The following is a 26,654-nucleotide window of genomic DNA, read 5'->3' as shown; positions in this document are numbered from 1 at the left end:
GGAGATCATGGAAACGCCTAGAAAATGGATGAAAAAAACCACACCACCAAGTTTATCATCTCTGCTGAGTGGGGTATGGCTGCTTTCTTGCTGTTGTCTTTTCTTTTCCTTTATGCTTCTCCGGATTTTCTGAGTCTTCTAAAATGAGTGTGCATTAATATTGTAATCAGAAAATAATTTCAAATCTCTATGATCTTTTTGCTACTAATTTTTATGCTTATCTATGCCAGGTACCCTCTTTATATCATTTGGTCCCCATTGTCATCGCATTGGAGAGATGACTGAAGCTCAGAGAAGGTGAGCCACTGGCCCAAGGTCACACAGCTCAGTCCGGGCACCATGGGCCAGGGTGCAGGTCCCCTCAGAGCACAGCCCTCAGCTGCGGGTTACTCGGCCACCTCAGGGTGTCCTCCTGATTTCTCCGCATGCTTATCAGACAAATCCAAGGAGCATCTTACCTCGTCCCTCAGCCTCTTTCCAGGCTGCTAAAGGTGAATTTTCACTTCCTAAATCTCTCTCACACCTGTCACTTCCGTCCCAGTCCTCCAGGCACCACCCAGGGAAGGTCACCCCATCCTCTCGCTAGAACACCGAGACAGCCCTGAATTCACCTCTGTGCCTCCCTCCCTGTCTCTGACAATTCATCCTCCTCCCCGTGGCCAGAGTGATTTTCTAGAACGTGGGCCTGCCTCCATCTTTCCCCACTAAACACTTGGCCTTCAGGATGGGGTCCCCACCTTGTCCTGCCCATCACGATGTGGTTCAGCTGATGTGCAGCCTCCTCTTCTGCCTGGCCACCCAGGTGACCCCGCAGCCCTGGAATGTGACACACCCTTTGCCCTTTGGCTGGACGTTCATCTGGTGGCTCTCGACCCTGCGCTTGCCCTTTGCACATCTTCCCAGCTGCCCCCTGGCTGCGCCCAGGGAGCTGTGCCCTTGGAGGTGGGAAGAGGGCAGGGCCAGGCTGTTCCCAGGGGACCTCGTGTCATGGCTCCATAGCTCCCGCTCAGCACAGCAGTCGAGGCTCCCGCAGATTCCGAGACAGCATCAGGAGTGGAGGCAACTTCCTGGTCTCCAAAAAATACCGTCTCCCCTTTGGCCTGCAGTCGCTGGTGGGGAGCAGCTCCCTTATCTCTGTGTGACCTCCCCCCTTGCTCTTCCAGCCCAGGGGGCAGCAGCCTCCTGGCCTCTGAGTAGCAGTGCAATCCCCCTTCAGACTTCTGGTCCCCCCAGCCTCCCTTGCAGGGGTGCAGCCATCAAGGGATTCTAGCCAAAAGAATTTGGGCAAAGTGACGGCCACGTTTCCAGGCCTGGTCCTTACAAAGCTGACCAGAGGGTCCTCTGTGCTCTGTTCCCTTCTCTGCTGGTAGACACATAAGATCCAGGGATGGTGGGACTCCTGGTCCCTGAATGACTGTGAGCACAGCTCCCCAACACCCACACTAAATTGTGACATCATTATGGGGCAAGCCCCTGGGATGTTGACCTTGTTTGTTACCGCAGCCAGCCTACCCTGATCCATACACCACTTGAGCTAACTTAGCGGGGCAGAGTGAGGCACAGAGAAGTTAAGTAACTTGACAGGGGCCACACAGCTATCAGGGGTGGAGGCATGTCTGGCGGCAGAGCTCTCAACCACTCACCATCCACGGCAAACAGCCGGCTAAACAAAAGTAGATGAAATTCTCATCTCAAACAGTTTTCAGCACAGGGTAGATATTTGTGTATTTAATCATGTTAATACATGTATAAAGAAACTTTAGCCAAAAGCAACAGTGAGTGTCTCCCTCCCATGAACACGGAGCCTTGCTCTGTCCCCCACCGGGAAGGGGGCTAAGCGTGCTCTCCTTCCACACGGGAACCCTCACGGGGACACCTGCCTCCTACACCCCTCATTCTTGCAGCTTGCACCCAGCTCCAGGGCTCATCCCATCCCTCCCTGATGGAGACCACAGTCTCCCGATGCCCACACCCCACCAATCCCTTCTCTGAACTGCTTCCTGACTAGTCTTCCTAAAGCATGGCTTGATCCACATCACATTTCCTTGTTTCCGAACGTCTCGTTAATACGGCCAGAAAGGGAGGACTGCGGCCAGGTGATCAGCCTCGCCTGTCCCTTCTCAGCCTGGAGCCCGGGCACTGCTTGGAGAACGCCTCACCCGCCCTCCTGCCCCGTGTGTCAGGCAGCCCTCCTGCCCCGTCTGGACCTTTGGAACAATTTCAACTTCTCTCCCACCGTGACAGCCTCCTGCCCTTCCACGGCCCCCAGCACCCCTACTTTTGTCTCCCTTTCTGCTCGACATGTCCCTCCTCTGGCATTTATAACAGGCGATTCTGCACCCTGGTATTGGGGTGAATGCTTCCTGCCCCCCGACAGCTCCCCGAGCGGCAGGATCACACAGTCACCTCCGCATCATCCAAAGGTCTACGTGGTGAGAGCGCCACACATTTGGCCGCTGCACCCCATCTTCTGATTACTCAGATGGACCCACTCATCTAGTCCATCAAAAGAGAAAATGGGTAGGGAGACCAAATTGTCCCTGAGTTGGAACTGATCTAAAAAAAAAAAAAAACCCAAGGATTTTGTAAGAACTTCAAGTCGCTTTTCTAAATTAGACACAAAACAGCCCACCTAATTCTAAACTCGGCCAACATTGCAGCTTTCCCCTTTGAACAGATGAAAAGCTGAAATACTACATGAACTGCTCCATGGGCTTGCCTCTGAGAGTACATACAATATTGGGGTACGATCCTGGGGGGATGCAAGTGGCAGCTAACATATAATGAAGAAGGAAGTAATTCAAAGACAGATCTGGAACTTGGAAATGGACCGCATTGTTAGTGCACCTTGAAACTTAAACATCTACACAGGGAATGTTGTAACTGGGGGCCTGGTTCAAAAACAGCTAAATCTAAAGCACATTTTGAAAAATGTAGTCAATATTAGGTACTATTTTCAGTTTAAGACACCCTCGGGAAACCACTCCAAGTTACCAAAACTTTGGTGATTTTCTTCCAGCAAATTACTGATCTATAAAACAGTTGTGCAACATTGATTTCCATCTTTAGGTGATGGGGAGAGACCACTTTTCCCTTTACCCATTGCAGATCTGTCTGTTGAGCTACTTGTATTAGAGTTAAGTCTTTGGGGAGGGACTTAGTTCTCTGAAATAGTAAAAGGATGTGGTTGAACTCCCAGTTCCTTGGAAATGCAAAACTCTCAAGTGTAATATTTAATATTGGTGACAAGTGTTTACCTGGCTCCCCGTGTTCCTGAAGGCCAGCCTGTTGGCCAAGGCTTCTTTCTACAGGGGAACAGGACAGATACAACCATAGGAAAACCATTCCTGGTCCCACCTGACCCCTGAGGAGTGAGGAAAGCCTGGTGCTGAATTTGGCCGTCTGGAATGAAAAGCCAGTCTTCAGATACCACTCACCTCATCCAAAGCTTCTCACATTCTCTGGGTGTGAGGGGAATATCAAAGCTGTACAGCGCGTTCTTTATATCCCGTCGTCGAAGAATGCCGTTGCCCTCATTGTCGGTTTCGATAAAATTCTGCAATATTCCAAGGCGGCATTTAGTAACATACAAAATTGCTCAGACAGTATACAGGCTTTTCAATAGTCAGTATCTGGAACAGTCTAAGACATTTTTCTCCCATTCCTCCTGCTTAAAAACCTTTTAATCTATGTCCTAGATATCCTCCCCATTCCTCTAAAGAAGGTGATCGAGCAAAACACGAACAAGTGTTAACATCCTAGAAGGGGCTTATTTCTGGGTAATGAGTGGTCTCAGGTGTGTGGCTTGGATTCTTCTCTGACCAACAACTTGGGATCAAACACTATGAGAAATAAGAGTCAACCAGAGCCTGGGAAATGAGGCGTAGCCCACACTGCTTGAGGTTATCATCTCCACAACGCAGCAAATTTGGCTGCCTGGCTGGCTGTCAGAGGGGAAATGAGGGACGTGAGACTGGTTGTTGTGACAAGATGGTACGGTACCATTGTAATATCCCCGAGGGGTGCAAAAAGCATCTGGGGATTTGTCACCACAGACTAGAAGAGCAGGTAGCACAGGGCGCTCTGCTCTGTCTTAAATTGTTTCCAAACAATAGCTCATTCACTCCTCCTTCTAATACACTGTGAGGGAGACACAGTGGGTCCATCTCCCAAGTCCTCTGCGAGCATCATACCTAACGGTGAAACCACGAAACATTCCCTGTAAGATCAGGAACCAGGCAAGAATATCTCTATCGCCCTCTATTCATCATTGTACTGGAGATGCCCGCCAGTGTAGCTAGGCAAGTTAAAATTGTTAAAAGGTGTAACAACAGGGCAGGGAGAAATACAATTGTCATTTATTCACAAATGACATGACCGTATATATAAGAATACAAGGAATCCATAAATAAATTATTACACTAAGAGGCTTTGGCAAGAAATCTGGATTCTATATCAATATGTAAAATCATCCACATTTTTATATTTCAGACATGGAAAATGAATTTAAAAAAATAACATTTACAGTAGCATCAAAAATAGAAAGTTTGAGGAATAAATCTTATAAATGATTGTAAGACTTCTACACAGCAATGTTTAAAACTTTTTTGAAAGATATTTAAAAAGATCAAAATAAATGGAAATACAATGTGTTCATTAATTGGAAGGCTCCATGTAGTAGAGATGTCATTTCTTGCCAAACATCCCAATAGTTTTTTTTTCTTTGTGGAACTTGACAAACTGATTCAAAAACTCTCAGAGAACAAGGAGGCAGGACTTGCCGACCAGCTAATTAAGATGCCTTACTAAGTTATGGGGACTCTAAAGATGTGGTATTGGTGCCAAGATAGACAAACTGACCAATGAACCAGAAGGAGGAGCCCAGAAACACCCATGGGCATTGATGCAGGACAGTGGTGATGCTGCAGATCAGTGGGGGAAAAGATGGACTTTGCAATGAATGGTGCCAGGACAACTGGATCTCCATATGGAAGATGGAATTGGATCACCACATCAAGACACATGACACTTCCAGTGCTGATGTCAAAACCTGAATGTGAAAGGTGAGGCTGTGAAGCTGCTAGGGAGATCGTAGGAGAATATCTCCATGACTTCAGGGCAGGGTTTCTTCAACAAGAACTTTAAGGAGTAGTTAAAAATGTGACTACGTTAAATGAAGAACTTATATTTATCAAAAGATATCACATAAAGAGGGTGAAAACAGGAGAGGGTGTGGCCATGATGGTGGAGTAGGAAGACCCTGAGCTCACCTCCTCCCATGGACACACCAAAATTACAGCTATTAACAGAGAAACTATTGATGAGAAAAACCAGAAGACTAGCAGAAAAGAGCTTCTACAACTACCGATATAAAGAAGGAACCACAATGAGACCACAGAGTCATGGTATAGTCAAGACCCATACCCCTGGCAACCCACAAATGGGAGGATAATTACAATTGCAGAGGTTCTCCCCAACAAGCAAGGGGTCTGTGCCCCACATTGGGCTCCCCAGCCTGGGGTTCCTGCGCTGGGAAGATGAGCCCCCAGAACATTTGGCTTTGAAGGTCAGCAGGGCTCACTCTCGGGAGTACCAGAGGGCTGTGAGAAATAGAAACTCCACTCCTAAAGGGTGCACACAAAATCTCACATGCTCCGGGCCCCAGGGTAGAAACAGTAATTTGAAAGGAGCCTGTGTCAGACCCACCTGCTGATCTTGGAAAGCCTCTTAGAGAAACAGAAGGCACCTGGGGCTTGCCCTGGGGACATAGACACTGGTGGCAACCATTTTGGAGGAGCTCGTTCTACCACGTGGACACTGGGGTTGGCAAGCACCATTCTGGAATCCTCCCTCTGTCTTATTAATGCTGGAACCTGGCCTGCCCACCAGCCTGTCAGCACCAGTACTGGGACGTCTCAGGACAAGCAAGCAGCTGGGCAGAGACACAGCCCCTCTCACCAGCAGGCCTGCTGCCTTAAGACACCCTGAGCCCACCACAGGGTCCAGGACTCATCCCCACATACCAGTGTACTGGCACGAGCTCTGGGACCAGCCTCACCATGAGTGGATAGGCATCAGCCCCAAGACCCCCAGGGCCCTGGCCCTGACCACCAGCAGGCTGAAACATCCACTCCAGGACCGCCAGGGCCTTGAAGCCAGAGATCCTGAGACCTGGCTCCACCCACCAGTGGGCTGGCACTAGCCCCAGGACCAGCCTTACCCACCAGTGGGCGAGCAAAAGCCCCAGGACCCCCTGGTTCCTGACCCCACCCACCAGCCCCAGGACCACCACAGCTCTTCAGACAGCCACCCTGGGATCTAGCCCCACCCACTAGGTGGGCTGAAACCAGCTGCAAGACACCTTGGACCCCACAGAGAGCTGCCCCAGGATCCAGCCCCAACCACCAGTGGGCCAACAGCAACTTTAGGACACACCAGACCCTGCAGCCAGCTGTGTCAGGAATTAGCCCTTCCTACCAGCAGGCTGACACTAGATCCAGGACACCCAGCCCTGCAACCACCCACCCCAGAACCTGGCTTTGCCTACCAGTGGGCCAGCACTAGCCCTGGGACCCCCTGGGGCCCTGTAGTCAGAAGCCTCATGACCCGGCCCCGCCCACCAGCAGCCAGTGGTCTCTGCACAAGGCAGAGCCTGGCAACCAACTGAACTGTGGGCCAGCCATGCCTACCAGACCACTCACAGCAGTCAGCCTCACACAACAGGAGGAGCCACACAGCCCACATAGGTAGCACCCCTAGAGCATATAGCTCTGGTGACCAGAGGGGAGTGTGCTGCTGGGATGCATAGGATGTCTCCTACAAAAGGCTACTTCTCCAAGGTCAGGAAACATAACCAACCTACCAAATACATAGAAGTAAAAGCAGCAAATTAGGCAAAATAAGGCAACAGAGGAATATATTCCAAATGAAGGAACAAGATAAAACCCCAGAAGAACTACGTAAAGTGGAGATAGGCAACCTACCCAATAGAGTTTGAAATGATGATTGTAAAGAAGCTCAAAGAAATCAGGAGAAGAATGGATAAACACAGTGAGAAGTTTAACAGGGTTAGAAGATATAAAGAAGAACAAAGCAGAGCTGAAGAATACAATAATTAACACACACTAAAAGGAATAAAAAATAACAAATAAAAAACACACTAAAAGGAATCAACATATTAGATGACACAGAGGAACAGATCAGTGAGCTGGAAGACAGAGTAGTGGAAATCACTGAAACAGAACAGAAAAAAAGAATAAAAAGAAATGAGGACAGTTTAAGAGACCTCTGGGACAACATCAATGTAATAACATTCGCATTATAGGAATCCCATAAGGAGAAGAGACAGAGAAAGGGGCAGAGAACATATTTGAAGACATAATAGCTGAAAACTTCCCTAACCTGGGAAAGGAAACAGACATCCAGGTACAGGAATCACAGAGAGTACCAAACAGGATCAACGCAAAGAGGATCAAAGCAAAACACATTGTAATTAAAATGGCAACAATTAAAGATAAAGAAAGAATATTAAAAGCAGCAAGGAAAAAGCAACAAGCTACATACAAGGAATTCCCATAAGGCCATCAGCTAATTTTTCAGCAGAAACTCTGCAGGCTAGATAGAAGGGAGTGGCACAATATGTTTAAAGTGATGAAAAGGGAAAAACTACAACTAAGAATACTCTACCCAGCAAGGTTTCATTCAGACTTGATGGAGAGATCAAAAAAAATTTTACAGACAAGCAAAAGTTAAAAGAGTTCAGCACCACCAAACGAGCTTTACAAGAAATGTTAAAGGGACTTCCCTAAGTGATAAAAAGGCCACAACTAGAAACATGAAAATTATGAAAGAATAAAGCTCATTGGTAAAGGCAAATATACAGTAAAGGCAGTAAATCAACCACATGTAAAGCTAGTAGGAAGGTTAAAAGACAAAAGTAGTAAAATCATCTATATCCACAAAAAGTAGTTAAGGGATACACAAAACAAAATGATGTAAAATAAGATGTCAAAAACAGCAAGTGTGTGTGTGGGGTAAAAATGCCAGGATTATTAAAATACATTTGAACTTAAGAGCCCAGCAACTTAAAATAATCACATGTATATATAGATTGCTATATAACCTTCACAATAACAACAAACAAAAGATCTATAATAGACACACAGGAAAAGAAAAAAAAAAAAGGAATCCAAATGTAACACTAGAGATAGTCAGCAAACCACAATGGAAGAGAGCAAAAGAAGAAGAAAGGAACAAAAAAGAACTATAAAAATGATCCCAAAACAATTAACAAAATGGCAATAAGTACATACCTATCAGTATTTATATTAAATGTGAATAGACTAAATGCTCCATCAAAAAACACAGAGTGGCTGAATGGATACATAAACAAGACCCATATATATGCTGTCTACAAGAGACTCACTTCACCTCTAAAGACACACACACACTGAAAGTGAGGGGTTGGAAAAAGATATTCCATGCAAATGAAAATGAAAAGAAACCAAGGGTAGCAATACTTATATCAGATAAAATAGACTTTAAAGGCTGTAACAAGAGACAAAGAAGGACATTACGTAATGATCAAGAGATCAATCTAAAGAAAAGATGTAACAATTCTAAATATATATGCACCCAACACAGAAGCACCTAAATACATAAAGCAAATATTAACAGACAAAAAGGGAGAAATAGACAGTAACACAATAAGAGTAGGGGACTTTAATATCCCACTGACATCAATGGACAGATCATCCAGACAGAAAATCAATAAGGAAACATTGGCTTTAAATGACACATTAGATCAGATGAACCTAATTGATATACATATATAGACTCAAAAAGCAGCAGAATACACACTCTTTTCAAGTGAACATGGAATGTTCTCCAGATCACGATAGGACACAAAACAAGTCTCAGTAAATTTAAGAAAACTAAAATCATATAAAGCTTTTTTTTTGACCACAGCACTATGAGACTAAACATCAACTGTAAGAAACAAATTGCAAAAATCACAAACATGTAGAGACTAAACACTATGCTACTAAACAACCGATGGATCACTGAAGCAATCAAAGAAGAAATAAAAAAATACCTGAAGACAAAGAAAATGGAAATACAAGGACCCAAAGTCTATGGGACACAGCAAAAGCAGTTCCAAGAGGGAAGTTTATAGCAAAACAAGCCTATCTTGGGAAAAAAGAAAAATCTCAAATAAATAACACAACCTTACACGTAAAGGAACTAGAGAAAGAAGAGCAAAACCCAAAGTTAGTAGAAGGAAAGAAATCATAAAGACCAGAGCAGAAATAAATAAAATACAGACTTAAAAAACAATAGAAAAGATTAATGGAACTACGAGCTGGTTCTTTGAAAAGATAAACACAATTGATAAACCTTTAGCCAGACTCATCAAGAGAAAAAGAGAGAGGGCCCAAACCAATAAAGTCAGAAATGAAAAAGGAGAAGTTACAACTGTCACTACAGAAACACAAAGGATCATAAGAGATTACAATGAACAATTATATTCCAATAAAATGGACAACCTAGGAGACGTGGACCAATTCCTAGAAATGTACAATCTCCCAAGACTGAACTGGGAAGAAATAGAAAATATGAACAGACCAATTACCAGTAATGAAGTTGAATCAGTAATAAAAGAACTCCCAAAAAACAAAAATCCAGGGGCAGACGGCTTCACAGGTGAATTTTACCAAAGATTTAGAGAAGAGTTGTCAATCTTTCTCAAAATTTCCAAGAAATTGCAGAAGAAGGAATGCTTATGAACGCATTCTATGAGGTCAGCACCACCCTGATGCCAAAACCAGACAAAGATATCACAAAAAAAGAAAATTATAGGCCACTATCACTGATGAACATATATGCAAAAATCCTCAACAAAATATTAGCAAGCCAAATTCAACAATACATTAAAAAGATCATACACCATGATCAAGTGGGATTTCTCCCAAGGATGCAAGGATGGTTCAGTATCTGCAAATCAATGAATGTGATACACCACATTAACAAATTGAAAAACAAAAATCATATGACCATTTCAATTGATGCAGAAAAATCTTTTGACAAAATTCAACACCCATTTATGATAAAAACTCTCAACAAAGTAGGTATAGAGGGAACATACCTCAACATAATAAAGGCCATATATGATAAGTCCACAGCTAACATCACACTCAATGGTGAAAAGCTGAAAGCATTTCCTCTAAGATCAGGAACAAGACAAGGATATCCACTCTCACCACTTTTATTCAACATAGTACTGGAAGGCCTAGCCACAGCAATCAGACAAGAAAGAGAATGAAAAGGAATCCAAATTAGAAAGGAAGAAGTAAAACTGTCACTGTTTAAAGATGACACGATACTATACGTAAAAAATCCTAAAGATGCCACCAAAAAACTGCTAGAGCTCATCGATGAATTTGGTAAAGTTGCAGGATACAAAACTAATATATAGAAATCTGTTGCATTTCTATACACGAATAATAAACTATGAGAAAGAGAAATTAAGAAAATCATATCAAAAAGAATAATATATCTAGGAATAAATCTAACCAAGGAGGTAAAAGACCCATATTCTGAAAACTATAAGATACTGATGAAAGAAACTGAAGATGACACAAACAGATGGAAAGATATACCATGTTCATAAGTTGGAAGAATTAATATTGTTAAAATGACCACACTACCCAAGGCAATCTACAGATTCAATGCAATCCCTATCAAAATACTACTGGCATTTTTCACAGAACTAGAACAAATAATTCAAAAATTTGTATGGAAACACAAAAGACCCCAAATAACCAAAACAGTATTGAGAAAGAAGAACAAAACTGGAGGTATCACACTAACTGATTTCAAACTAAACTACAAAGCTACTATCATAAAAACAGTATCCTACTGGCACAAAAACAGACACATAGATCAATGGAACAGAATAGAGAGCCCAGACATGAACCCACACTTATATGGGCAATTAATCTATGACAAAGGAGGCAAGAATATACCATTGGAAAAAGACAGCCTTATCAATAAATGGTGTTGGGAAAACTGGACAGCTACATGCAAAAGACTCAAACTGGAGTACTCTCTCACACCATGTACAGAATAAATTCAAAATAGATTAAAGTCTATTTAATCAGTTGTAAGACCTGAAACCATAAAACTTCCAGAAGAAAACATAGGCAGTACTCTGGCATCCATCGTAGTAGTGTTTTTTTGGATACGTCTCCTCAGGCAAGGGGAACAAAAGCAAAAATAAACAAATGGGACTACATCAAACTCAAAAGCCTTTGCACACAGCAAAGGAAACTATCAAGAAAACAAAAAGCCACTTACTGAATTGGAGACGATATTTGCAAATGATATATTCTTATAAGGGGTTAATCCAAAATATACAAAGAACTCATAGAACTCAACACCAAAAAACCAAACAACTTCATTAAAAACTGGAGTTGCAGCATAATGTACAATAGCCAAGATATGGAAGCAACTTAAGTATCCACTGATAGATGAATGGATAAAGAAGATGTGGTATATACACATATATACAATGGAATATTACTCAGCCATAAAAAAGAACGAAATCTTGCCATTTGTGACAACATGGATGGACCTAGAAGCATTATGCCAAATGAAAGAAGTCAGACAGGGAAAGACAGATACTGTATGGCTTCACTTCTATGTGGCATCTAAAAAATACAACAAATGAACAAACAGAACAAAACAGAAACAGAGTTATAGATGCAAAGAACAAACAGGTGGTTACCAGAGAAGAGGGGGCTGGGAGGAGGAAAGAAATAGGTGAGGGCAATTAAGCGGTACAAACTTCCAGTTGCAAAATAAATGAGTCACAGGTATAAAAGCTACAGTGTGGGGAATACAGTCAATAACTAAGTAATATCTTTGTGGTGACACATAATAACTAGACTTATCCTGGTGATCATTTTGAAATGAACAAAAGAAAAATCACTATGTTGTGTAACAGGAACGAACATAGTGTTTTAGGTCAATTATACTCTAAAAACAAACAAACAAGCATACAAACAATTCATAGAAAAAGAGATCAGATTTGTGATTACCAAAAGCAAGGGGTGCGGGGAGGGGGAATTGGATGAAGGTGGTCAACAGGTACTACAAACTTCCGGTTCTAAGATAAATAAGTACTAGGGATGTAATGTACAACATGATAAATATCATGAGTACAGCTGAATATAATGAACACAGTTGTATGTATAACATATATAATATATAACACATCTGTATGTTATATACGAAAGTTAAGAGAGTAAAACCTAAGAATTCTCATCACACACAACATTTTTTTCTATTTCTTTAATTTCATATTTATATGAGATGATAGACGTTCACTAAACTTATTGTGATAATCATTTCACAGTATACGTAAGTCAAATCATTATGCCATATACCTTAAACTTGTATGGTGCTATATGTCAATTATATCTCAATAAACTGGAAGAAAAATTAAATTTTTTTTTAAAGGGTGAAGACTGAACGCAAACTGAGAGAAGATATCTGCATCACTTACCACTTACAAAAGTCTACTGGCCAAACCAAAGTAAGCGTTCCCACTGACCAAGGAAAGAAAGACAGACAAGCCAGAGTGAAAACTGTAAAAAAGTCTCAAGCAGGCACTTCGCAGATAAAGAAAACTGACTAATGAATAAACAAATGAAAAAATGCCCAATTTCATTAGTAAACAACAAATGCTAATTAAAGCAGCAACGAGCTACTGCTACACATCCAGTGGAGGGGAAGAAAGTAAGACGTCTGAGAGTCCCAACAGAGCCCTGTGACCCACAATGCCAAAAGTATTTACTGTCTTGCCCTTCACAGAAAAAGTGTAGCTCCCTGGTCTAAGATACTGTTAATATTCTATTCCTTCATCTGGATGGTGGTTACATGGTGGCGTACAATCTGGGATACACGGTGACTACACATTATACACACTTATTTACACTACGCATATACATTATACATATAATACATATATATTGTAAAACATGTGTGTTAAATGTACATATATACATACATATTATATATACATATTTATATACATATATTATTTTTATATTCCACTGTAGCGTCACACATTAAAAAACAATTAAGCTTAAAAAAGTTAGGCCTGGAGGATTTCAAAGCCCCATTAAAAACTTAGAGCGCATAGGACAACGGTGTGAACGTACTTCATACCGCTGAACTGGTACACTTAAAAATGGTTGAGATGGTAAATTTTATGTTATGTGCATTTTACTGCAACTTTTAAAAAGCTACAGCATGTACAGCCTGCTGTGATCCGCCCACTGCCTCGCACTGAAAACCACCTGCTCTGACCCCTAGGTCTGGCACATCCCTGCTGAACTCTTTGTACTCCCCACCGTGCCGGTCGGTCCCACACGTCTTTGCCTTGGTTCAGTCCCGGTATCCTCCACCTCCCAGCACCTCCCCAGTCCAACACTTGCTCATCTTTCAAGTGACCTCTTCTTGGGTACCCCATCATACGCAAGCCACTTCCATTGTAACACACATCATTCTTCAGAGTTCTCATTGGTGTTCACACCACAAGTCTCTTGTGGGCAGAGACCATGTCTTTATTTTTTTTGTCATTGTGTCTTTAGTACCTTACACAGTTAGCTCATAATAATGTTTGCTGAAGAAACCAATGAACTTATTTTCCAAAAACACCTAAATAGCAATGAGCATATTAAGCTGCCCCCAAATGGGACGACTCCTATGTACTTCTGAGAATGCAGCTGGAGGTGCCCCCAGCAGCGCAGGGCAGAGCGGGGAGCCCCGTGACTCTATGTGAAGGTCACTAGATGACTAAACGCTGAATCCTTGTTCAAGTTCAAACGCGGTTTTACTGGAGAATACATCCTTTTGGATATTAGCAGGTCCTGTTTGGCGAACTCCCAACAGAAATGCGGCAGAAGGGAGACTCCACACCTTTGGTCACCTTCACCATCTCTAAACGCTGGGATGCAGAAGTGACGAGTGGGGATGGGAGCACCGAGCGAGAAAACACGTCTCATCACCAGTTGGTCCGGTGGGAATACTGCTGATCTTATTTAGGTATTATACTTTCTGCCGGTTTAGAATTCAGAACTAATTCCTTCAGTGCTTTAGTCAAAACAAACTGAGAAAGTGGCAGAGATGTGCACACGCGCAGGATCATTTAGTCCTGTGGGGGGCCAGTGAGGTGACACGATGCTTGATTCTGGACAAAGCGCGTCCTCTCCCTGCCAGGCTCAGTCCTAGAAGAGATGGAGGAGGTCTCCGCCGATAGATGCAAGGCTCCTGGTTTACCAGCACAGCACCCTGGGGTCCCCACGCCTCCTCCACACATAGTTTGGGGTCCCGCACGACATCAAGGATGAAGGTGGCTACGAGAGGCCGTGGAATCGAGGTGGAGTGAGAGCCCACACGGACGGGGAGGACGTCACCCAGCCAGGAGGCCGGGACAGGAGGGCAGGGGGCGCTGCAGGGTGTCGTGGAGCCGGGGGTGGAGGCGTTTCAGGAAGGATGGACTGAACAAGGCAGAAACAAAGACCTCCACAGCCTCTGGCCACTCCCAGCGGCCTGCTCCTTTCAGCGCCCATCTGCTTTGTTAATAATCTGTCACCTTCCCTGGTTCGTGAGCTCCGCCAGGCGGGAGCGGACAGGCCTTGGTTACCACTGAACCCGGGGCACAAACCCCTGTGCAGTGAGTCTGTGCTAACTCAAAGCTGGGTCGGATGAAGCTGTGAAGGGCCCTGGACGTGGCCCTCGGGAGTCCCTGGAGTCAGACCACAGGGCGGGGCTGCTCCCATGAGGGGAAGGAGTGCAGGGCAGCTGAGAGGGGAGGCACGCTGGGGAGAAGGGGCTTTTTCTTAAATAGGTTTGAGGGAGTTTGAAGGCAGAGAGAAGCAGGGATGGGGCGGGCACACGGGAAGGCGGTCAGGTGGCCGGCTCTGCCCTCTCCCCGGCTGGCGCTGCTGTGTCCTGTGTGGCGCTGCTTACAATCCAGAGCTTGGCCTGCACTCCTCGACCCAAAGGACTGCTCTGGAAGGCTGGCTCGGCCTCGGTCGGTGTGATTTGCCGGCCTGGGCTGGCACAGTCAAGGCTGTGAGGCAGCTCGGGTGCTTAACAGGACTTAAAAGCTGGACTTCACATCTTTTTAAATACTTTTTAAAATACTTTTTAAAGTGAAGTTTTTGTGTCCTTGTTGCACTGAGAAGTGGTGACCCCATATCCTAGACCTCAGGCTGACCCAGGCTTGCATTTCAGATCTACTGTCCTGCAGGTACAGCTGCCATTGCTAAGAGTATGTTTCCCATCCTGACACCATAATCACAGTTTACACAATTGCACATGGAGGGTATTCACCTTCAAACTATGCTTTCTATAATTTTAGCAAGACAGGAAGAAATACCTCTTTAAAAAGCATGTTTATAACTGTGTAAAAACAAGAATGATAGCGTCTTACATTTTTCATTTAAATTTTTAATTCATATCAAACCTGAGATAAAGCCAGCAATTTCAGTCCATGTAACTCTTACAATTACTTATTTTTCTAAAGATCAATTGACCTTGAATGTGAGAATTTATTTTGAAAAAGTATTTTAAGAAAAAAAGGAGTCCCTCCTAGATTGGTATACAAAGTTGCTTTGCCATCTTAGTGACTGGATGGAAAATAGCTCCCTCATCCCAATGATCTTGGAACATTGAAACAGATTCCCTTTCCTTTTAAGGAAATAATCATTTTCTTACCTTAGACAAGTCTGACCATCTGGTTTTTGCTTTGGTAACAAGATACTGATGCGCTTGTTCACAAGCCAGTTCTGAATCTGCGACCTTCTGTTTTGGTCTTAAAAGAAAAAAAAATGAATCTGTTTAAATTTAATGGACTCATTAATCTCCCAAGGGATTCCCCTACCCCAGTTTGTTTCAAAGATAGCGTTAAAGTCTGCTATTTCACATCTGGTCTAACTTAATTCTTAAAATACAGTCTTATTTCCCCAGCTGCATGTTAGGGAAATCTTAAATTTTAGGAGTCCTTGCTTATTTCCAGATAAATGCTGTCCAACTTTTCCTGCAGTTCACAAAACAAAAAGGGCTCATTTATTCCCAGAGGGATAAAAAACACACTATCATATTGTCTTCGGATGAAGACAACTAAAAACTTTTATTCCTGAATGTACACGTTGGTGTGATCACGCAGACCAAAGCAAACAGTCCAGGAACACTGTGGGAATGTGACCTACAGACTCTGTCTCAGCTCATGTTCAAAGGTTCAGTCTGTGGGATGTAAAATGATCAAAACTCTGTTTACTCACAGAATGATGGGCGCCAAAGACACTTTAAAAAAAGACTGTGGCTAGGCCTCCACGGGGCGCAGTGAAGACTGTGGCTGAAGGAGTTTGGGGTGCCCTGGATTCTTCCAATCACTAAAACAAATTAGGGGCGCGTGAAACCCTGTAAAACCCTTCGCCACTTCTTTCTCCGCGGTCGCCTTGCTTGGAACCACGCTCGCGCACAGGCACGTGGGTGATCAGTGCGTCTTGCCTGAGGGTGAGTAAGGGGGACACCTGAGGGAGGCCCCACAGGGACCCTCACAGGAACTTCCCCTCAAGGGAACCTGGAAAACCAGGATGGGGACAGCACACAAGCCCCACGTCGCCCTTTTAAAGAAGTGGTGTTATTCATGCTCTAGCAGGTGAGCTGCTCATAAGGAAAAAAAATCTAAAGTCAACCAGGAGGCTGCCAGTTGAGAAAATGCAGCAGTCAGAGGTTTATGTGATCCCCAAAGACGCGGCTTTGTAGCTGACCCTTTGTATGTGATGCCAGCTGGGGAGCACTGTGGTTTTAGGGTAATCGTGGCCTCCACAAGCTCTGTGACCAGTCAGGCTGGAACTACCGAATCTGGGTTTTCACACCAGCGCTGGCATTGCCACCCCAGTTTGCGAAAGGGGATGCTGTGGTTTAGAGAGGTGAAGTCGCCTGCCAAAATTGCACAGCCAGTACCGGGAATCCTGGCACTCAAACTCAGGGCCCTCCCATGCCAGAGGAAAGCCTTTCTCACCGTTGTCATTCCGTCTGAAGCTACAGTTTTGGTAGCCCCTTAACTTCACTCCTCAGAGGAAAGGATCCATTAAATATTACATTTCACAGAGGTGCGGGCCACCCATGGTTTTTACCCGCGCAGGATCTTCTTTTCACTTAGCGTGTCTATTTCAATTCAACGAGAGCAGTTCTGCTGAGCACCGCTGGAATGCCAGGCACTGTGTGAGGTCCTGGGGAAAGTGAAGCCTGCAGCGTCCCAGAGAAGGCCCTCCTGGAACATCCCACGACTGTCCTACATTTTAAAAGCAGACGGCAGGGCACAGCACTGGAATCAACAAATTAAGCAGTCATCATTGCTCTTCATGTGGCTTCTCCTTTAAATCCTTTCTCAGAAACTCTGCTGCTGGTCTCAGCTCTCCCGGACCGCTCCTCGGGTTCCCTGATGACTGACAGTGCTCTGTACGCACCGGTCACCAAGAGCACCGTGGCCCTCGTTACCGCAGAAGCCCACACTGTGCTGTTGACCCATGTGTCACGTGGAAAGGGTCTTATTCAGACCAGCGCTTCTTTGGTGAATTACATAAACTTTGACTCCTGTGGTTTGGCAAACAAAAATTCTTGCATTTCCTCAGTGCGCAGGTGCTAAGGACCCACTGCAGCTGGGCGGGGTCTTCTCCCTCTTCCCATGTCGCTGCTGAAATGGACCAAATGAGGTCATGCCCTCTTTCATTTTCTCTCCTGGCAGACGCCAGCTTGTGGGGAACACAGGTGAACTATGGCTGGCACACCTCCCCTGACTGAGACCCCCCAACACACAAAGTCTTTAAATTCGCCAGTTACTTCTTTTTTTTTTTTTTTAAATGTGATTTCTCAGTCTTTAATTTATTTATTATTTATTTTTGGCTGTGTTGGGTCTTCGTTTCTGTGCGAGGGCTTTCTCTAGTTGTGGCAAGCGGGGGCCACTCTTCATCGCGGTGCGCGGGCCTCTCACTATCGCGGCCTCTCTTGTTGCGAAGCACAAGCTCCAGACGCGCAGGCTCAGTACTTGTGGCTCACGGGCCTGGTTGCTCCGCGGCTTGTGGGATCTTCCCAGACCAGGGCTCGAAACCGTGTCCCCGGCATTGGCAGGCAGATTCTCAACCACTGCACCACCCGCCAGTTGCTTCTATATTACCAAGTCCGGGGGTCTTTGCTGGCCTAACGTGTGACGCTGTTAACCAGCTCTCCCCTCTCTAGTCACCTTCATGAGGCTGCTCTTTAAATGACACCATGGGTTGGAACACCCACCACCTGGCACACGTGTGCCCTCGGTGAGTGACTCTCCCTCTCTGCCTGCCCCCTTGACCACTCCTTCTCTCTCCTTCCACCCCAAAGCTCATTTACTCTTCTGAGAGGTCATCCCCGCTCCTGCCCCCAGCTACCACCTGGATGCCGTTTGCTCACACTTCTGTGCCATTAGCACGGTAACCTCACCTGCTTCTCCATTCCATCTCCAACTGTCTACCGGACTTCACAGAATCATGGAATTTCAAGGGTGGAAAAGGATCCAAAGATCAAGCAGTCTAATCTTCTATCGCTACTTTACCACTAAGGTTTTGGAAGGTTGGGTGGATTATGTTGTATTTTCACAACTATTGTTTAAAAGGACTGTAGGTCCTCATGATGCCTGTTCCCCTGCCTTCACCGTTAGGTGCCTCGTAAATCCTGTCTGAACCCAGAGGACGCACCTGGACTTCCCTCAAAAGGATGGAGATCCTGAGAGGCATGTTCTGTCTCTGCAAAGTCAACTCACCATCAAGCTGATCTCACTGTCTAGACACATGTCCAAGCAGCCTCCCTACCCAATTCCTTTTTCAGGCTATGAGGCTGGATTATTTTTCTTAGTGACTCGTGCTCAAACCAGGAGCTCCTACCTATTTCCCATTCATTTCTCCTCTGTACCATTTTATATCCTTGTCTCCTCTACAGAGTTTGGAAGGTTTTTCTGTGGCCTTTTCCAGAAGTTACTTATTTTCTCTCCTATTGTCTGCCTCTTTAGATCTTGACAATCAGTCAGATCCAGCCTTCCTATCAGCCAGACTGTCAGTCACAAATACATACAATGTGCTGCTCTAAGTCCTACAAACACAATGATGAGCATGGTGAACGGAACCCATGTCCTCAAGGAGCTCATCCTGTGATGGCAGAAATGTACAGCAAACACATGGAAAAATAAGTGAATCAGATAACTTCAGCTACTGAATGTGACTGAGAATGATGGACCAGGGCGGGGTCCAGGGCACTTCAGCCAAGAAGACCAGAGAGCGGGGACTCCTTGAGGCATGAGTGATGACGAGGTGCTGTGTGATCCTGGGGAGCAGTGTTCCAAGCAGGGCAAGAGTCCTGAGATGCTCTTCCAGTCCCAGTTAAGATGGAGTAGACACACATACTTACTTCCTCCTCTCTCTTCCACTGGTTACAACCAAAAACTCTAGACAGAATACAAAACGTAACTCTCTGAAGACAGTAAAAAGTAAATAATAGGAGGCTTATGGAGAGGGAAATCAGAACTTGAAGAATGACTTATATAATGGTGAGATTCATGGGCTTTTTTCCTCCCATATCTCCAGCTTAAGGGCTGCTTAAAGGCAGTCCTAATTCTGGAACTGTGCAGTGGATGTGGACAGAGAAATCTCCAAAAGAAAGTCTGTTTTTCTGACCGAAGAACTAGGAAGGTGAGCCCCTGAAGTACAAAGAGCATGGGGGAATCCCCCCTTTCTTGTCTCTTTTTACTGTCCCATTCCTGATCTGAGGCAAGCCCAGTTACAAAACTGTACTTCTATGGTGGTGCCAGCAATAGTATTGGCCAAGTAGGTACCCACAACTGAAATTATTCTCTCTAACCAGAGGAGATGGTAAAAGGGGTCCCTGTGTTCAAGGAGGATTGGAGAAATCCACATTATTTTCTCTTTCTCGTTTTTCTCTCACCATGTTGGCCTGGAGGTGGACCCAGTTATGAGAAGCACTCAGTAGCACAGAATGGCTAAAACCTAAGATTTTCCAATCAGAAGAACAAAAAAGGGGTCCCTGAGTACTGGAGAGTGTGGGGAGAAATCATAGAGAGTGCTAGAAAAAGGGATGCCCAAATGAATGAAGGAAGTTCCAGGTTCACCTGTGATGTGCACGTGTGAAACTAACCCAAAGCAGCAGAGTGAAAGCTTTGAGAACTTGACTACAGTGTAGTTAAGACTGTCTCCTGTGTGCTGCACTCATGGGCTGACCTGATAGAGCTACAATGGCTTTGAAAACTGAACTGATATTGAAACCACAGAAGGCAGGTCAGGACTTGCACTCTGAAACTAAATGGATTGATTGCCTGCCTAAAAAAAAATCAATCAGTCAACGCATTACCAAGGATTTTAACAGGACCAGAGTGTCACAATATAACATTAAAAATGTCCATGATACAGTCCAAAATTACTCAATATACAGAGGACCAGGAAAATTCCAACAATTTTCAAGATAAAAGACAACAAGCACCAACTTCAAGATGACCCAGATGTTGACATTATCATATTTAAAAGCAGCTATTATAACCATTAAGTAAGAGTACACATTCTTAAAATAAATGGAAAGACAAGTTCTGAGCAAAGAAATTGCAGTCAAAAAAAAAAAAAAAAAAAAAAAGAACCAAGTGGAAACTTTAGAACTGGAAAAAACAACAACTGAAATAAAATTTTCACTGGATTGGCTCAATGACAGAATGGAAATGACAGAGGAGTGAGTCAGTGAACTTGAAAATAGATTACTAGAAATAATCTAATCTGATCAACAGAGGAAAAAAAAAGAATATATCTCCAAGGACTATGATAGAGAGACCTGTGATACAAAAACAAAAGGTCTAACATCCATGTCACTGGAGTACTGAAAGGAGAAGAGAAAAAGATTGGTACAGAAAAAAATTTAGAACTTCAGGAAATAATAGCTGAAACCTGCCCAAATTTGGTGGAAAAACATAAATTTACAGATTCAGGAAGTTCAGCAAACCTCAAAAAAGATAAACTCAAAGCAAATCATGCTCAAACACATCATAATAAAACTACTGAAAACCAAAGCTAAAGAAAAAATCTTGAAAGCAACCTGAGAAAAATGACACATTACAGAGGGAAAACCATTTGAATGACTGTAGATTTCTCCTCACAAACTGTGGAGGCCAGAAGACAATGGAACAACATTTTTAAAGTGTTATAACAAAAGAATTGTCAACCCATAATTCTATATCCAGAAAAAAAAACCTGTTAGGAATGAAGGAGCAATAAAGATATTCTCAATGAAGGAGAACTATGATAACGTGTCTCCAGCAGACATGCTAAAAGAAGTTCTTCAGGGGAAGGAAAATGACAGCAGAGAGAGACACTTTTGAGCTTGAGAAATAAAAGAAGAGAAGCAGAAATGGTAAATACAAATATACTTTTTCTCAGAGTTTCAAAATACATGAAGCATAAATCGATAAAAATGGAAGGAGAAATAGATGCAAAATTATTGTTGGTGACGTCAACACTCCTCTCTCAGTAACTGATAGAACAAATAGCAAATAAGCGAGAACCTAAACACTATAACCAACTTGATCTTATTGACATTTATAGAACCCTCCACCCAACAACAGCCCAATATACATTCTTTTCAAGTATACATGGAACGTTCACCAAGACAGACGATTTCTAGGGTCGTAAAATGAACCTTACCAAATTTAAAAGAATTAAAATCATACGAAGTATGTTATCTAAACTTAACAGAATTAAACTAGAAATAAATAACAGAAAGATAGTTGGAAACCATGGAAATATTTTGAAAAAAAAAACCATACTTCTAAATAATCCAAGGTTTCAAGAAACGGTCTAAAGGGAAATTAGAAAATATTTTGAACTGAATGAAAATAAACACTATAACATATCCAAACTTGTGAAATGCAGCTAAATCAGTGCCTACAAGGAACCTGATAGCATTAAGGGCTCATATAGAAAAGAAAGAATTCAAATAAAAAATCTGAGTTTTCAGCTTAAGAAAATAAAAAAGGAGGGCAAACTACAGTTGACCCTTGCACAACACAGGTTTGGACTGCACGAGTCCACTTATATGCTGATTTTTTTCAATAAATATATTGGAAAATTTTTTGTAGATTTGTGACAATTTGAAAAAAATTCACAGATTAACCACATAGCCTAGAAATATTGAAAAAAATTAAGAAAAAGTTAGATATGTCATGAATGTATAAAATATAATATATGTAGATACTAGTGTATCCTTACATAGGCATAAGGTGAGTGATATTTAATATAAAATTAATATGTTAGTTTTCTTCCTGTTTTATAACTTTGCTTTCAAAGAATTATATTACCATACAGTGTGCTTCTCTCTCTCTCTCGTATTGGAGAAATTGTGTATCAGCCTATCATCACAGGCAAGTGGGGTTTTTTTAGAGTAACAATTCCAATACTATATTATGAATATGATTGGAATACTGTATGCTATAAAAATTTTATAATGATTCATTCTTTAGTGTATAGGCTAGGCTACCATGAAGCAATTGTATCGATTACACCACACTCCCATAAAGCAATCATATTGCTGCTTCTTTGTTAACAATGCATGAGTAGTTATACCTCTATACAAATATGAATTTCTTTTTCACATTATCTTTCCATTTTTGATGCCCAGAGTTACACACCAAAATGTATGATGCCTGCAGTGTTTTGTACCGTATGAGACAATATTGATATGGGTACTGACAGACAGATGATTCATCTTGTAAAAGACAACGTAAACTTACAGTATTGATAAATACAGTACTATAAATGTATTTTCTCTTTCTTATGACTTTTTTTTAACATCTTTATTGGAGTATAATTGCTTTACAATGGTGTTAGTTTCTGCTTTATAACAAAGTGAATCAGCTATACATATACATGTATCCCCATATCCCCTCCCTCTTGTGTCTCCCTCCCACCCTCCCTATCCCACCCCTCTAGGTGGTCACAAAGCACTGAGCTGATCTCCCTGTGCTATGCGGCTGCTTCCCACTACCTATCTATTTTACATTTGGTAGTATATATAAGTTTCTTATGACTTTCTTAATAACATTTTCTTTTCTCTAGCTTGCTTTATTGTAAGAATACAGTATATAATACGTATAACATACAAACTATGTGTTGATTGACTTTATGTTATTGTTAAGATTCCAGTCAACAGTAAGCTATTAGTTAAGTTTTGGGGGAGTTAAAAGCTATACACAGATTTCTGACTGTGCAGGGGGTTGGTGCCCCTAACCCCTGTGTTGTTCAAGGATCAACCGTATACTTAAAGCAAGAAGAAAGGAGAAAATAATAAAGAATAGAAATCAATGAAATCGAAACAGAAAAACAATAGAGAAAAAGAAATGAAACATAAAGCTGGTTCTTTGAAAATATCAATAAAATTGATGAACCTTCAGCTAAATGAATCAAGAAAAAAGGAGAGAAGACATCAACTACCAATATAAGAAATGAAAAAAGAGACATCACTAAAGACCCCACAGATATTAAAAGAATAGTAAGGGAATACTATGAACAACTTCATTCTTATGAATTTAACAACTTAAATGAAACGGACCAATAGTTTAAAAGACAAAAATTACTAAAACTCAGTCAAGAAGGAATAGAAACCCTGAATGATCCTATAACAATTAAAGTAATTAGATTTGTAGTTAAAATTCTTCTGACAAAGGAAACTCCAGGACCTTATGATTTCATTGGTGAATTCTATCAAATATTTAAAGAAGAAATAGTGATTCTGTATGATCGAGAAAATAGAAGAGTGGCATTCATGACTTTTATTCTTTCTTAGAGGTCTTCCAAAAAACAACAAAAAATGTATTTATTTTCTTTATGAAATAAAACTCCTTCTATCTTGCAATTACCATGTGGGTCCATTGAAACCTCTTAGAATATGATAGATCATGGGATCTTAGTGATCTTGATTTAATTATACTAGATCTATTTCATTATTCTAAGAAATATTCAATCATTGCTCATTAATTATTTCCAGCTATGCTAAAAAAAGGAGACTAAATAATAAGAAGAAAACAAAAAATGATGGAATCTCCTAGCAGGATGATACAATATTGAAATGAATCACCACTGTTAATCATCCTTCAGTTTTCTGATTGCACTGCTCAAAGTGTAACAGCATCTTTCAAGAAGGTAAAAAGAAGACAGTGACACCATCCTTGTCGTCTTACGTTAGCTTTCACTGAATGTAGTTGAAAATTGAGAATTCTTATTTCATGCGCAAGTGGCAAAGGGAAGAAAACTGAGATCAGAAAAATGTTTCACAATTATTAGATGAACCAGAAGATGATGGTGAACTTGATCATATAAGCCAAATCTCTTGATGAGTGAGTAAGTGATACATGTCTAAGAACAACAAGGAAATTTGTTATTTTCATTTAGTTAGTCATTCATCAGGAAGGACTGGATCGTACAATATTTTGTGACAAGAAGCTGCCCATCTAATTCTGCTAAAAGGACACTTGACAGTATTCTTTCATCTCTGATGATGTACATGTACCACAATGTACTTGATGTGGGTTGTCAGTAGATAAATGGACAAGGCCCGTGTGTTTTAAACAAGGGAATAGATTGGGAGGGAATAGATGATGTAAATGATACAGGTCATTGGACCAATCGCTCTAATTGGTATTTACACATTTAAAAATGATGTGCAGTTATGAAGCAAACAGGATGGTCTTCCTCTCTTTGACAAAATTATGAACCTTCAAAGTTTTCAAAAGTAGTGCATTTTGATGATGCAGGTGGAAAGTGAAGGCCCAGAAGGCAGAGGAGCCCAACTGAGAGGGCAGGATGGCTTCCAATAAGGCAAGGCGTCTAGGTTTGGCTGGCAGTGAGTGAGCCTGGGGAGGGTGAAAGAGGCCGAGCTCTCCAGGCAGAGGAAGTGGCCCCTCCCCAGAGGCATCCTGGGTTCCAATCTCTGTCCAACGCCCATCACCTGGGTCCTTTTGGACGAGTCAGTTACTTTTCTCTAGGCCCCAATTCCTTCATCTGCAAAGGTAGTGATGCCTCCTTAAAGGGCTGTGGGGTATGAAAAGATACACCTTCATGAAGCACAGGTATGGGGTCCGGCCATGGGAAGGCTTGGCTTTCTAAAGCAGTGCCTTGGTTGGGGTCTCAAAGCTTGCTCTCCACCAGACCCTTGGAGCCCAAGCTGGGTCTCCCTGGAACCAGCCGCTTCCTCTATATCCATCCTCTACTCTGGGGCTGCTGAAGGATGTTTCTATGGCACAACGTGACCCACACACTCCGCGGCATAAAATCCTCTCCTGCCTACTGACCAAGCCTGGCACTCGAGCCCGTCACATCCAGCCCTCCTGCATCTCGAGGCCTCCTCTCCCGCTGTGCATGCCACTTCTGCACACGCATCCTCTCCCCATTCCCTCAATGTGCTCCACACTCCCACCTCTGTGGTTTTGCAACTGCTGTTCCCTGGCCTTGAACCACGGTCTGGTAACCTGCACTGGACGAACTCCTACTCACACCTCAAGACCCAACTGAAATGTCCTGCTTTTTCTGTGCACCTCGAGCAGGCTTAGCCTCTCGCCTCCCTGTGGCACTTCAGACATCCTTCTATTTCTTTATTTTTGTACCTGTCGCAGTTCAGCCCCGACCCCCTCAAAGGGAGTGTTCATCTCATCCACCTTTGTACCTCCGAGTCCTGGGGTGACACTGAGCACACAGCAGACCCTCAGTAAATGTGTGATGAATGAACAAATACTACAACTAAGAAGGTGGAATCATTTGGATGGGAAGACTGTGCTTTGCGGTTGAAATTTTCCATATCCATTCTGCATACATTCTCCAGAAAGTTCTTTCTGAAGGATATTTTTGTGCTTTGTTTTAACGTTAAGCAATCAAGTCTCATATTAAAGCTCCTCATAAATGGAGCAATTGGAAGCAGGTGTTCAACTCACGTGTGACATGATTGTTTCACTTAGAAAGAGACTACAGTCGTTTTCTTTCTTGCTGGCTTTTTAAGTATAGACAAAATAAAACCAGCAAACTCAGAGGGAAAAATTAAAGTGCAAGATCAGAGGGCCTCTGCAGCCTAGCCAAGTGCCACAAAGTCTGGCTCAGTGACAGGGGCTTCTGGGGGTTCCCCCTTCCAGGGGTTGCTCTTGTTGGGTGGAAGGGGCACTTGCCTATAGCCCCTGGGGGCTGGGAGCACCTCAAGGGCACAAGGACCCAGTGAATGCCACTACTGCGTTGTATCACTGTAGCAGCAAATGCAGTGGATGGTAACGTTTCAAAAATATTAACAGTGTACTTATAATAATTGGTAAAGGAGTGGCTGAATGGCTACTTCATTCATGCCTGTCAACAGATCTCAATGGGGAGCGACTGTGACACGTCCCGGGTAAGACGGGAACCCACTACCGCTTCAAGGAGCAGATGCTCTTACTGAGAGAAGCCAAGGAGACAAATGGAGTCACAGCTCAGCTGGACGCAGAGATTTTCCTGCCGTGAGTGAGGCCGGCACTGGGTGGC

The 26,654-nt window shown here is 43.0% G+C and overlaps 1 protein-coding gene across 1 annotated transcript in view; it reads right to left on the bottom strand.

Moving 5' to 3' along the window:
• The window catches only part of EFCAB6 (EF-hand calcium binding domain 6), a 136,176-nt gene that overhangs the window by 61,054 nt on the left and 48,468 nt on the right, over positions 1 to 26,654 (bottom strand). The window contains exons 9-10 of the mRNA XM_061204424.1: positions 15,787 to 15,883; positions 3,438 to 3,556 (exon numbers count right to left, since the gene is read on the bottom strand). Coding sequence (XP_061060407.1) covers positions 3,438 to 3,556; positions 15,787 to 15,883 — 216 coding nt within the window. The remainder of the gene's footprint in view (positions 1 to 3,437; positions 3,557 to 15,786; positions 15,884 to 26,654) is intronic.

The sequence above is a fragment of the Eubalaena glacialis genome, chromosome 11 (genome assembly GCF_028564815.1).
Source record: "Eubalaena glacialis isolate mEubGla1 chromosome 11, mEubGla1.1.hap2.+ XY, whole genome shotgun sequence".
In the NCBI taxonomy this organism is placed as follows: domain Eukaryota; kingdom Metazoa; phylum Chordata; class Mammalia; order Artiodactyla; family Balaenidae; genus Eubalaena; species Eubalaena glacialis.
This window is presented reverse-complemented; position numbering and strand designations above follow the sequence as displayed.